The following is a 14,273-nucleotide window of genomic DNA, read 5'->3' as shown; positions in this document are numbered from 1 at the left end:
TCTCTCTCTCTCTCTCTCTCTCTCTCTCTCTCGCTCCTCTTCTCTCCTTCCCTCCCTCCCTCTCCTTTTAATCCATCTTCCTTTTACTTTCTTTACATAACTCCTGATACTCTTAGGCAATCTATTCAAGCTCGCCCAATTCTTTTGGATCAGACGGTATAAATCGACGTATCATAAAATTGACAGCCTACCGATCATTTTCCCTGTCATCCTCGATCTCTTCAATTTTCCCCTTAACTCTTCTACTTTTCCTTCATCCTGGAAGTCTACCCATTCCTAAAACGCGGAGCCCTTCTACGCTCTCCGATTTTCGCCCGATCTCTATCCTCTGCTACCTCTCTAAAATCCTGGAGCGCGTTGTGTTTGATCAGCTCTCTTTCTATCCCACTTCCTTTCATCTTCTAGACCCCTTCCAGGCTAGTTTTTGGAGGGGCCACAGCACGCAGATCGCCTTGGTGCGGGTCGTCGATGACATCAGGCAGGCCATTGACAAACGGGGTGGTTACCCTGCTTGTCTTATTCGACTTTATTAAGGCTTTTGACTCCGTCCTCCACGATCTGTTCCTCCACAAGTTGATAGAGTTTTCCATCTTTCGTCCTGTCCTTGTATCTAATAGGCAGATCCTAACGCGTTCGAGGACCTGACGGCTCTCTATTGTCTTCAGTTTCGCAGACTGATGTCAGTTAGTGCTGGCGTCCGCCAGGGCTCCGTTCTTGGTCTTCTTCTGTTCTGTCTCTTTATTAATGATCTCCCATCTTTGCTTAGGCATTGTACGTACATGCTCTATACGTACATTTTCCCATTAGGAAGCTTGTGGGGGTTCTGGGTAGGTTGAGGGATGATGTCGCGGCGGTGGAGCTTTGGGTGTCCAGAAATAGCCTTAAGGTGAATGTCGGTAAGACCAAGGCCATGCTCTTGGGAAGTACTAAATACGTTAACCGCATAGACTGTTCTCGCGACATCAAACTCGAGCTCTACGGCTCGTCCATCGAGTTGGTCAATCAGATGACTGACCTTGGCGTGACCTTGACTAACAACCTTTCGTGGACACATCTGTGCGATTTCTATTAGGGTAAATGGGATTCTCTGGGGGCTTAAGCACTTACAGGAATGGTCTCTCTAGAGCGCTGCGAATCCGACTCGTGTCCTCTCTCATTTTTCCTATTTTTGATTATTGCGCCGCGATTTTCTCGGATTTAACTGGCCAGAGATTTTGACTGAGGCGACTGATGAACGCTTGCGTGCGATTTATTTTTGATTTATGCAGGGACGATCATGTTTCCCATCTATATGATTTGCTCAATTGGCTCTCCGATGATCGCAGGACCTTCCTTTCGTGCTGTCTCATTTATTCCATTCTGTGCTCGAGTATCCCTCCCTATATTGCTTCCTACTTTCGTCCCTATTCCAATTCGCGTAAACCCTCGTGTTCTTCCATCTCCGATCTTGCAGTTTTTTTCTGCAGGACCTCTACTTATCAGCGTTCCTTCCTTAGTGCTGCACCGTTGATGTGGAACTCCCTGCCCCCCATCAGTGCATTGTCGTGAATTTAGGAGTGGACTTTTCCGCCATGTGCGACAGCGTAGCGTAGACTAGCGCCCCTCTCGAAGTAATTTTCTAGAAAAATTCTATACAATAATTTTTTAGAATTCTTAATCTAATAAATTTCTTTTAGAACTCGAATTTTCGCTCCGTGTGTAAATATTATCTGTACTCTTCGCATTGGCTGGTAATACTTCTGCGCTGCTACTCTCTGTATCTTCAAATTTTTTATCTATTATTTCTATCTAAACGAAGATGTAATAATGACTCTTTCTTATAGTTTTAATATATGCGTGCGAATTATTAATTATTAATTATTGATCTATATGTATTTATGTCAAAATTTATTCAAATCCATTCTCTGTACAACTTACTCTGTTCAATTCTACTCTTAAAGAGCTTGCCCTAGAGCAACAATAAATGCTTCTCTCTCTCTCTCTCTCTCTCTCTCTTTCTCCCCCTCCCCCTCTCCTTCTCCTCCTCCCCCTCTCCTTCTCTCTCTCTTCCCTCTCTCTCCCTTCCTGACTCTCCTCTTCCCCTCTATCTCTCTCCCTCTCTTTTTCCCTCCCTCCCTCTTCCCTCATCCTTCCTCTTTTCCCCCTTCCCCTATCTCCACCCCTTCTCTCCCCTTCTCTATAATAAAAAGTCTTTCCATTGCAGAATACGTATTCCGCCTGTTTTTCTCGATATCGCATTTATTTGGCGAGTTCGATGATTGTTAAACTCGCTCCAGGCGGTCCTCGAAAAGTTTCGCGCTAGGCGATGTACGATGTCGCATTCTTTGGCCTTAACGATCAAACTTATCCCGGGGGACGCTTCGACAACTATGTGGAAGACGACGAGAGAACCCTAACGTTGGCGATTGGTGGCTTCTCGAACTATTGTAACAACCTTGTTTGCTTAAAGCTTAAAGCAATCAAAATGTTTTTCACACAGCGTTAGAATGTTTAATCTGTTGTATAGTCTAAAGATAATAAGCTATGAATGCTTTTACTCGCAATTAAATAAGAAAACTTTTTTTTATCTTAAATCAAAACTGTGAAAATAGTATCCTTCTGCGTAGGCAATATCAGATTTTGGAGTCCATGTATGAAATCAAAATGGATTTCTGTAGATTTTCCAAAATCTTATGTTTTCGAAAATTTTCTTCACTTTATTTATTGTATACTTTCATCTACTTTAAAATAAGTATTTTACATTACTTTTCCAAAAAGAAGAAAAAAATTTACAGCAAATTAATGATTTTATGGAGCAGGAATTCTAGGAATATTACCATTGTACGAGTCTCATTTCATTATCAGAGTCAATATGTGCTACGGAGTTATACTCTTATCTTAAAAGATACACAAGATTTTTAATTCAGATAATAAATTTATACACCTGTAAAATCTATTTGTTTTATTTTAAATAATGTATTTATGATGCTGACACAAAGATAGGATATTATCGCATTGATATTTTTTGCGTCGACAATGCTAATTATTTTATAAAGATAACGATGTAACGTATTAAAAACGCAAATTTTAGATTAAGATTTTATTTTAATCTAGGAAATAGGAAAAAGTCATTAGGAGCTAGAGCAGGTGAATACGGATGATCAATCAATTTGAACCGCAATTCATAAATTTCTATCATGGCGACCGCTGATATTTGATTTTTCCCATTTTTACAAAAACATTAATGGACTGGCACAAATGACTGTCAAACAACAACTAAGTAATTCAAAATGGCTACAATTTTGATAGGTATCTTTCAAAACATGTACGATTGTAGTATTGGAATGAGTTTTGACGAGTAATGCTATTTTCATAATGAAGCTCAAAACTTTTCAAACGACCCTCGTATTGATTTTAACATATTTCTATTTTAAATTATTTTTTAAACAAGACATGTATTTGTAATTTTTATTAGTATATATATACTACAGTTATAATTTTATTTAAAATATTTTTGAGATATTAAGATTATTTTTAATTACGATTATAGGTATATCGCGTACAAAACATTGCGAAACGTTGCGAAACATGCGTGATTCATCACGTTTTGTATATAATCGCAGTTCTCTATAATTAGATGAAAAATAGATGTTTTGTTTTTTAAGAGTATTACACAACTATGTTTGCGATGTTTTTCAACTCGTAGAATGAGCGATAAATATAATACTGTCTATAAAATTGACTTTTTATTTCTGTAACGTAAAATATTTTTTAAAATCAGGATAGCGTAGTGTAATTACTATGTCATAAAATAACTTGTAATACTTTTACTGCTTTCCGAGTCGCGAGAGTTTAATCATTTTTATACTAATAAAGACAAAAAATTTGACTGTACATGAACCTCGGGCATAAGTTAGCTTCGCGATAAACGCTACTGCCAGCTTGGAAAAATATATGGAAATGACGAAGTTATTCTGAGCGTACGGATGCTTCTTTATTTGAAAGGCAGATCCGGACTTGCACGGACGAAAGAATAATTTTACCAATGTGCACGGGATACTGCCGCAATACTACGCCTGTTTTGAGTGTCGCGTATACGAGTACATATAGGTGGGATTCAATTTTAACCCGCTCCTTATCCACGTTGTTTCATTTCCGTGATATATATATTCCGCGCTAAATCCGCTAATTATATTCGGCTATTTTATCTCGAACTACTTATTTTAAATAGTAAATTTAAACCAATCCAAATGTAATTTTGTTGCGGATTCTCAAAAATTAAAACCGATAATAGAAATCAACAGAGTGAATGAGAGTATTATATAATGTATTATATAATTTTTAATTTCATCCATAGTTTCTCTCTCTCAAGACAGTTTCTTTGTTTGTTGGTATTTTTGCCACGTCACATCTATCAATTTGTTGGTAACTCAAGTTTGATATACAAAGGAGAGACACACATTAATTTTTGTATTTATTGAAGAGAACTCTAAAGAGTGTACTCGAAAAGTACAATTGATTACAGCACTAATTATGAAATAAAGGAGTAATAAAATATCTTATTTTATTACTTTGTATAGTGATTAATACGCCGTACTCTTATTTGTCTTGTTGATTTCTACTCAAATATATAAAATATAGGTGTGTGTGTGAGAATGTGTGTATAAACAAAATTAAATTATATTATATTTTTTTAATTATATATTTTTTTTTATTCCAAAGGAGGGATTGGTTTATAAAATTAAATAATTTCAATATCAAAATCAATATGCTACAAAGTTACACTCTACTCTTATCTCAAACGGTACACAAGATTTTGACCCATAATAGATAATAAATCTGTATCTTTTTTTCATATTTGAAATTGCTTAATTAAATCTGAAGTAAGTGTTACATTATAAAAATATATTTATTATAATGTAAAAGTATATTTATATTAGTTTACAACGAGGTTTACAACAATGTGTATTTATTACAGTATATTCAATTGCAATCTATTTACAGAAATGCTTTTCATATCTACATTATATATTCATGATATTTTGTCAAATATTTAAATTTACTCAATTTATTCTTTACAATTATTAATTTATAATATTATGACGTTATTGTATGTTATAAAATTAAATAAAATTAAATCTTATAATGAAAACTATTCTACACAACCAAGATCTCTCAAATGTAACAACATATCAGCTAATATCTTGGAAATTTTATCTCCGCCTAATTGTTTGTTCTGTTTTGCTGTTTCTTCGTTTTCAAACTCATTTATACATGTCAAATGTCCTTTTATTACGTATCCCATTAATATTGGTAAATAAAAAGATGCAATAACGAAACCGAAGAGACCACCTATTTTGTAATCATCCAGCAAAGCATCGTATGAATATTTTTCGCTGTCCCAAATGTTAGCCTCTAAGAGATATTCCTTTAGTGCATCATGATAGGCTCGTATAATCTCGAAGAACTTATCTTTCCTTACTTCATTCGAGCAAGAGAGATAGAGATATGTGGAAAGATCAACGACGGGAGTGCTATATCTCAAACATGCGAAGTCGATTAGTATTGCTCGGTGTTGTCCATTTTCCGTCTTGAAAAGAATATTGTCCAACACAAAGTCACCATGACACAGCGTAGACAATGGCTCTCGCGATTCTACCGTCTTCATCATCACTTTATCAAACGCATTCGAGAGTAAGGCTTCCATTCTATCACAAAAGGCTGTGTCATAACCCTGATTGCGGAGATATTCCACTGCTCGCGTCGCGGTCAAGTTGAGAAAGATTATTCTATTTTCATCTAACATTTTGTCATATTTAATTTCTTGAAGCTGTTCTACGATAGCGAAAAATTTTTCGCGTTGCAGTTCCTTCATCACATACCCTTTTCCGTGGAATCGTCCAATCTCGCGCATCGCTGCCAATGTGTATTCTAAAGGAGTGTTGGTCTTACATGGACAGGCACAAGAATAATATCCTTGTTCATTGACGTTCTCCAGAGCGATCACCGAATCAAAAGGCGGTCGTTCATCGATGTAGAAGCATTTCGCAAAATTTTCATTTGGTTGGGCATACATGCGGTAAAATAAAATTTCGTTATGAAATTGAACGTCGCTGCGAATTGTCTGTCTAAGAAATTCGAACTGTGTCGGTTTCTTTAGTATTATAGAAAATTCTTCACTCTGATCCTTTGTCCTGTTCTTAAACTTCACGCATATATTATAGATAATTGACATAACATTACCGGTTTGTTTGGATATCTCATACCGAGCTTCGTCGACGTTTTCTTTAAGATTCTCAATAATTTTTAATATAACCTCTTTATTCCATTTTTTAACGTCTTCAGTGTGAAACATTTTATTAGCAGTAACTACGTGTTACTGCTTATGATTGTTTATTAGCAGCACTAAATCGTTATGCACGATTCTAAGAATCTGTAAATGCAAAGCACTCTACAGACGGGTTCGTTATCTTGATTATGACTGAAACTCGTACAATACTGTCACTCTTATAGCATTTTGCAGAGATTATAAATGAAGCTTATTTTGCTCTATAAAGATCGTAAATATAGTGTCAAAAGTTAGGGTACTAAAAATTTATAATAGTGTGATAACAGTGATGTATCAACAACAGAAAGCAGTGTATGTAATTAATTCACAATTATATCTAGAGAATCAATGACTACAATTGGTTAATTAAAATTATTGTATATAATACACAATATTTTTCTATACAATATACAACATACAATATTATATGTACGGCGGTATACAACATCTGATACAATTTTGCAATATTTCCGAAAAATTTGACAAAATTACCATAGTATTATTGTTATATGCTCAGCTATTAATTTTTAGAATATATAATATCTTACAATAAATCGCCTTAAAAATGTGTTAACAGGACATACAATAAGATGCAATCAGATTATTATTTAATTTTAAAATTTTATTTCTAGTGTTATAAACAGTATTATTAAATATAGTTAATATCATTATCTAATAGCTTATCTCTATTTTACTTTTAAGTGAGTTTATAAAATGATAAAATACTTTAAAATAAGAGACTAATGTCTTTTATGTGCTTCACTTTGGAGGATTAAACGGTTCATCTCCGTCTCTCTTCTTTGGCGTTCGAATAGATGTAAAAAAAAACGGGGTCACGAAAGATGCTTTCGCGAACAATACGCGGCCACTCGAAAAAGCTGGAAGAAAGTAGATGAAATACGGAATCGTGCGAAGAGTAACGAATGACTGTAGAAACTGAATGACTCAATATAAAAGAACGTGATCTTTTTGATTCGTAACATGAGATTAAGGAAGAATATAATGGAAGCGTGACAAATTTAGCGAATATTTAATATTTTATAAAACATAATATTTTTAATAATTTTTATAATGTTAGCAATATTTTTAAAGAGCTATTGTTATTGTTGAATTTTGAAAAATTCTCTTATTTTATTATATTTATATCATTAAATTCTTTAGAAATATTTCATATTTTGTTCCTTAAAAAGATTTTATAAAAATTCATCATAAATATAAATGCAAAATAATGTATATTAAGATCTGATATACTGTGATCTTTCTAATTGTACACAGTTATTGTAATGATAATAGATATATATATGCTGAAATGATAAATTATAGTTAATTTAATGTTAATAATAAAATTATATCTTTTTATACAAGCAAAAATGTTGTATTTTCTTGAAAGAAAGATTTTTTGTTGCACAATCTTAAATAAAACAGCTATTTGATTATTTAATATCTCTAATATCTATTCATTAAATCTATCGATTTATTTATTAATAACAGTATATTTTTACTTATACATAAAAATGTGTTTTTTTTCTATATTTAATATTTCATATTTAATATATACGTAACTGAATCACAAACATCTATATAATACATTAGACTACTAACTCCTATGATTCACGTATAAGTATTATCTTATGTAAAAGCAATGCGTGCAGTGAATTCGCTGTACAGGAACATTAAGTAAGAAGGAGACGTCACAGAATGAGATGACCAGCCTCTTTGTAATTAGTACTGTACGTAAAAATACATAAGATGTCATTGCATTCTGCGCATGTCATATATATAACTCTTGGCAACAGTCAAAGAGATGTAGTTAACAATCGCAGAAATACAGATGCTGTGAATTGAACACACGTTTTTTTTAACTCATACCACTATCATTATTGATTGATGATAATCTATGTATCTTAGAATAAAAACGCATTGTTATTAAAAATATGTTAAACAACCAAGATCCACCAAATATAATAACATGTCAGCTAATATCTTGGATATTTCGTCTCCGCCGCATTGCTTCATCTCAAATGCAAATGCATTATTCCCACGATCTACGTATATAACGTGTGCTAATTGTTCTATATCTATAGTGTAATATCCTCTTACTATTGGTAAATAGAAGGATGCGATGATGAAACCAAAGAGACCACTTCTTCTGTAATCATCCAGCAAAGCCTCATACGAATATTTCTCGATATTCGAAACGCCAGCCTCCAGAAGATATTTTTTCAATGCATTGTGATAGACTCGCATTATTTCAAAGAATTTATCTTTCATCATTTCATTCGAGCAGCACAGACAAATATACGTGGAAAGATCAATGACGGGAGTCGAGTATTTACAAAGTGCGAAATCGATTAGCATTGCGTCATATTTATCGTTTTCCGTCTTGAAGAGAATATTGCCTAATGTAAAATCGCCATGACACAACGTGGACAACGGCTCTCGCGGCTCTGCTATCTTCATCATCACATTGTCAAACGCTTGCGAGAATAAAGCTTCCATTTTATCACAGAAGGTTACATCGTGACCATGATTGCGAAGATATTCCACCGCTCGTGTTGCGTTTACGTTCATCATACTCTTCCATTCATACTTCGCATCGAATCTAATTTCTTGAATTTGTTTCATAATATCGAAGAACTTTTCGCACTGCAGCTCCTTCATGACGTATCCTTTACCGTGAAATCGTCCCATCTCACGAAATGCCGCTAATGTATATTCCAGAGGAATGTCATACATATATGGACAAGGACCGTATCCTCGTTTGCTGATGTTTTCCAAGGCGACCACTGAATCAAAGAGCGGTTGTTCATTGGCGTAGAAGCATTTTGCAAAATGTTCACCGGGCTGAATGTATACCTGATAAAACAGTATCTCATTATGGAACTGACAATTAGTACGAGTCAGCACTCTTATTTCTTCGTTCTGTATTGGTCTTTTCAATATTATAGAAAATTCCTCGCTGTGACCGTTCTTATTTTTAAACTTTACATTTAGATAGTACTGCATAGACATTACATAGTTGGTGAATCCGCAAACTTCATATTCAGCTTCATCAACGTTTGATCCAAGATTCTCAATAATTGTTGTTGTTATCTTTTTTATCCATTTGTCTTCAACATGCGACATTTTATTCATACTGATATGTAAACTATTTTGATCGATTTTAAGTACCAAAGTAATGTTCGAATGAAGTATATTCGTGAATTGCCCAAACGATACTGTGGCTGTATAACATTTATCCCAATACTTGTCTTGTGTAAACATAAGATATGTCCTATAAAATGATACGAAGAGTAGGAGACTCTATGGTAAAGATTCAAGCACTTAATTCCTCGGTACATAGAAAAATTTAAGATTTGTTTGTAAAAGAAAGAATGAATGTAAATTATCTCGATTATTCAAGGAAATGATAAAAGAAGAGTAATTAAAATCGTGAAATTGTTATAATAGCTTTTATAAAACTAATTCTTTTCTGTAGTAGAGATAGGTTTTTGTTTATAACGGAAAATTTTATTGCTTGTAAAAGCAAGTAAACACATTTTTTTCTCTGAGCTAGAGCGTTTAATCTACGAGACTCATTATTAACGTTTCTTTTATTTAGTTTTTGGCATAGGTTTTGGCAAAAATAACATTTTTCTCTTATTATTAGTGCATTCTTTCCTTCTCTGTGCAATTTGATTGAGTTATTTAAAAAATAAATATTAAAAAAATAATTCTCGATTGGTACCCTAAAGAGACACTTTCTGACAGATGCTTGTAATTTTTTCTTACTATCCAATGTGCCATGAAATTGGAGTTATTTATAATTTAGTAGATAGAGCAGTTATTATCGAATCCTTTTTTTAACTCAAAAAATCTAGAAATTTAAGAATGGCTATTCTTTAAACATTATTTTTAATAGACTTAATTATAGATTAAAAACTTTATTTAATGGAAAGTTATTCTCTAAGTTTGAATCAGTGGATAATCACTGATATCAGTGTCAACTATATCACTGATAATTAGTCAATGAAATGTGAGATCCTTAATCTATTTAATCTTTATGTGATCTAATTAATATTGTTTTAGTGCTTAAATTCAGTGAATGTAGTATTACATTAGAAGATTGAAATTAACATGCAAATATCAGTATTTTAATTATATAATACTCCATCATTCTTCCTTTTTTAGTTTTTTAACTTTACTGATTATCCAGTGCCAAGTATGCCACTAGATAATTAGTGACTATTATATGATCCACTGATTCAGATTTAGAGAGTAGATACATCTAAGAAGAGAAACTATGTATTTATTAAAGAAGAAAAATCTGAGAAACGTTTCATTAATTATGTTTTCATATATTAAAAACATTTCGAAAAGAGTAGCAGCAGTGATAGTAAATAAATCAGAATTTATGATAGGATTTAGAGTTATCAATAAACTTAACAAGATAATAAAAGCACATAAGAGTGATAGTTAGTAGCGAAAAATAATGTTTATAAAATTCCATCCAATGACTGTAATACTTCATATGTAGGACAGACTAAAAGAAAATTGGGAATGAGACTTAAAGAACATAGTGGCAATATAAAGTTAGATCCTTCAAAGCATAATTATTTTAGAATACATTACAAAACTGAATCATTCTTTTTCTTAATTGGGACGGTGCATGTATATTAAATTCGAAAAATAATTTCCAAAAAAGGACGATTTCCGAAATAATCCACATAAAAGAACAAAAAAAAAACAGAATAAATATAAATAAAGATATGGAATTATTAAATAGTGCTTATTTTGATATTCTCAGTGAACTTTTTAATTACGGACGCCAAAATTAATGTTTATATAGATATACGTTTAGTCCTCATATTGCTATAACTATTTGGGTGTTTTTATTCTGTTATACTAAGCAAGAGAGCTGCCACAGTTTCGACAATTTTTAAAGAAAAAGATAAATTGAGAAGTAATTGCATTTTCTTTTGTAACATATCGCACTATTCTAATATGCTGAAAATTCATGTGAGTCCATTGGTTTACTTGTTAATGTAAGTTTTTCGAATCTTGATATACATTATCCTAATATTTATTTTATTTATAAATAGCATTTTATTTTACGATTAATTTTTTATTTTACTGATTGCCATACCTTGGTTATATCTACGTTTCTTTTGACAATGCCGGCCTTATTATTAGCCATTGACTACCACTTATTCTCGTTATGAAAACGAAGAATCAGTTAATATATTTTTAATATGACTAGTTTTTTCATTATTGTATGTTTGTTTAATGTTATATTGTGGATTGCGATTTTTTAGTATTTATGTAATTTTTTCTTTTTCTTACGTTGGGTCTGTGGCCTATGTTATATCTCTCTCATATGCTTGTGGTGCGTACACTGATTATTCAATTGCCACAAAGATAAATGTTCAGAAGCGGTGCTCCCCAAAAAATCGCAATTTTTTCCTTCAGTAATGAACAAAATTTATAAAAGGACATGTATAATATAGCATGTTTTAAGAGGCGGCTTGTAGTTTTTGTGGAAAAAAAGTCTATTTCAAAAACGAATAAGTTTTATTTTTGAACACGTGGCAAATCGTATATGCTCCTAGACAGGGAGGGGAAGTAGTATGGACCCATGGTGGAAAGATTACATGTGTGTGCAGTTCGATCAAACATGCCTACTTTTGCTCCGCATCGTCAATAGGATTCAAGGGCTACCAACTGCGAAACGCGAAACATGGGGCGGTATTAATAGGCCGTTCTTATTTTAAAACTATTAAATAATATCTTAAGATGCTAATATAGTCCTCGGATTGACTTACGACATCTTAAGATTGTACTTAAGGCAGTTTTAAAGGTAAGAATCGACTATAAATATCGATCTGTTTTGCGTCGTTGCAACCTGTTTGCGAAATTGGTACTGAATCTTTCCTTGCACAAGGAGAGGGCAGAGATTTAGAAAGAGACACTATCCAACTGCACACCATGTTATACCTTCCACCATTGGTAGACCTCGCTTTGTGTAAAAAGTCGTGCGCCCATTGACAAGGGGAAGACGGAGAGAAAACTTTGTTTCGTGTTGAAAAACGTACACGTGGAGGCAGTAAGTGCTGCCTTCCAAAAAATATAATCTAACTCAACCCATATTTCCGTATTGGGTGGCTCGTTTTGCATTGTAAAGTATTTATATGCAAAGCGAGAGCCACCCAATACTAAAATATGGATTGAGTTGGATTATATTTTTTGGAGGTAGTGCTGTCCTCCGCAAGTACTGTCTCCATGCATGCACTTAATTATAACGCGAAACAAGGATTATTATTTATTCTTATCATTAACAAAATTTAAAAATTCGTATAGCACATTGAAAGCTGTTAACTGCGAGAACAACGTCGACTATTTACAAAATACCTGTGATTTTTTGTGATTTTCTAATTTTGTTTACATTTAAAAAAATAAGACAACTTTAAATAACAATTTAAAATTGTACGCACTCTCAAAAATGTAAAAAAAAAAAAAAATTAAAAAAGGAACGGACTGATGAAAGTGAAGCGCTATAAGCGTTGCGCAATTTCTGTATGTGTAAATTTTCGATTTATTTGGTCCTATCAACTCACGTTCGAGTTATCTTCAGCAATAATCCACAAAAATTACAGAAATTGAGTTGAATTCTTGGCGAGGGAACCCTATCAGTCATCACGAGTTACACATGATTGATAAATCCAGAGTCATGACGAATGAAGTTAACCTTTGTTATTTCTCAGCCAAAGATCCGGAAACGAGACATTTATAAAGGTAAAATTCGCAGTATATGTTTATATATTAAAATTTTTAGTAACCGTTGTATCAAAAATTACTGACCATTCGTACCAAAAGTTACATTTAAAAAAAAGATGACTTGAACGTGAGTCGAAATGTACAAATAAATTGAAGATTTGCACATACAAAAATTGCGCAACGCTTCACTCTCATTAACCCGTTTCTTCACCTTCTTTAATTTTTTTGTTTATATTCTTAGAAATTAGTACGCCATATACAAATTTCATGCAATATATTATATCTCTTATACCAATATCATCCTCTACTATTATGGAATTTTAGTTTACTATATCTCCTAAAAATCACTGCCGTTCTCCACTTAATTCTCTCAGGAAATCACTCTATCCTAAAACATATCTAAAGGATACTCAAGTCGGAGATGTAACTTAAAGTATACATTTACCAAATAAAAATAAAATTATCTTATTCATTTTTTAAATAAATTTTTTTTCAACAGAAACCACAAGTCTCCTCTTAAAACATTGTATACGTTTTATATTAGTTTTGTTCATTATTGGAAAAAAATCGTGGTTTTTGGGGGAATACTACTTCTGAACATTTACCGCCACAAACATATGAGACCTACTGTTTTAATGACGGTTTCTGACGGTGGATTTCTCGAGAGATGTATTTGTGGCTAAAAGGATACTCTCGGGAGTAGCCGGCCTTTTATGAGAGGAGAAACGAACTTAGATATTTTGATTCCTATCATGATGTAAGAATAAGGTGTTTCATTGCACACGATAGTAGTAGCACAATAAGAACGGTAAGTTCACTATATGTCGGCATCTTTGATTTAATTGCTAACTGACCGCCATGTTATTAACTACGAATAGCATCCATAAGAGCGAAATTTTAGCTTTCTTAGTTTCTCTAGAGGAAACTGATTAGTGCGCTATACTGTTGATTGTGGCATTCGGTCATGCGCGAAAGACGATTATTAGCACCATTTTTGACAGAGTGAATCTACTTATGATGTAAGAATACAAGATGTGTACGATTGCGCATAATGGCGATAGCAATACTGGAAACAATCAAATTTTGACTTCTATGCCCTTTCTGCGTATAATAGCGCTGGCATATTGGAATAGCCAATCAAATTTTGGCCAAAAGTCACTCTCCTACTGCGCATCCTCGAGAATGGTACACCTTGTCTTCGTACATCATGGAC

General features: G+C 33.2%; 2 protein-coding genes across 8 annotated transcripts in view; one reads left to right on the top strand and one right to left on the bottom strand.

Annotated features, from left to right (window-relative positions):
* LOC108750655 (tyrosine-protein phosphatase Lar-like) overlaps positions 1–14,273 on the top strand; it is a 369,675-nt gene that overhangs the window by 193,311 nt on the left and 162,091 nt on the right. The window lies entirely within an intron of this gene.
* LOC108750654 lies at positions 5,086–6,439 on the bottom strand. Its single transcript, XM_018490280.1, has one exon. It carries the CDS (start codon positions 6,332–6,334, stop codon positions 5,132–5,134), a length of 1,203 nt encoding a protein of 400 aa, XP_018345782.1. The 5' UTR covers positions 6,335–6,439; the 3' UTR covers positions 5,086–5,131.

The sequence above is a fragment of the Trachymyrmex septentrionalis genome, unplaced genomic scaffold (assembly GCF_001594115.1).
Source record: "Trachymyrmex septentrionalis isolate Tsep2-gDNA-1 unplaced genomic scaffold, Tsep1.0 scaffold37, whole genome shotgun sequence".
Taxonomy (NCBI): Eukaryota; Metazoa; Arthropoda; class Insecta; order Hymenoptera; family Formicidae; genus Trachymyrmex; species Trachymyrmex septentrionalis.
The sequence above is the reverse complement of the archived record's forward strand: the minus strand, read 5'-3'. Positions and strand labels throughout refer to the sequence as shown.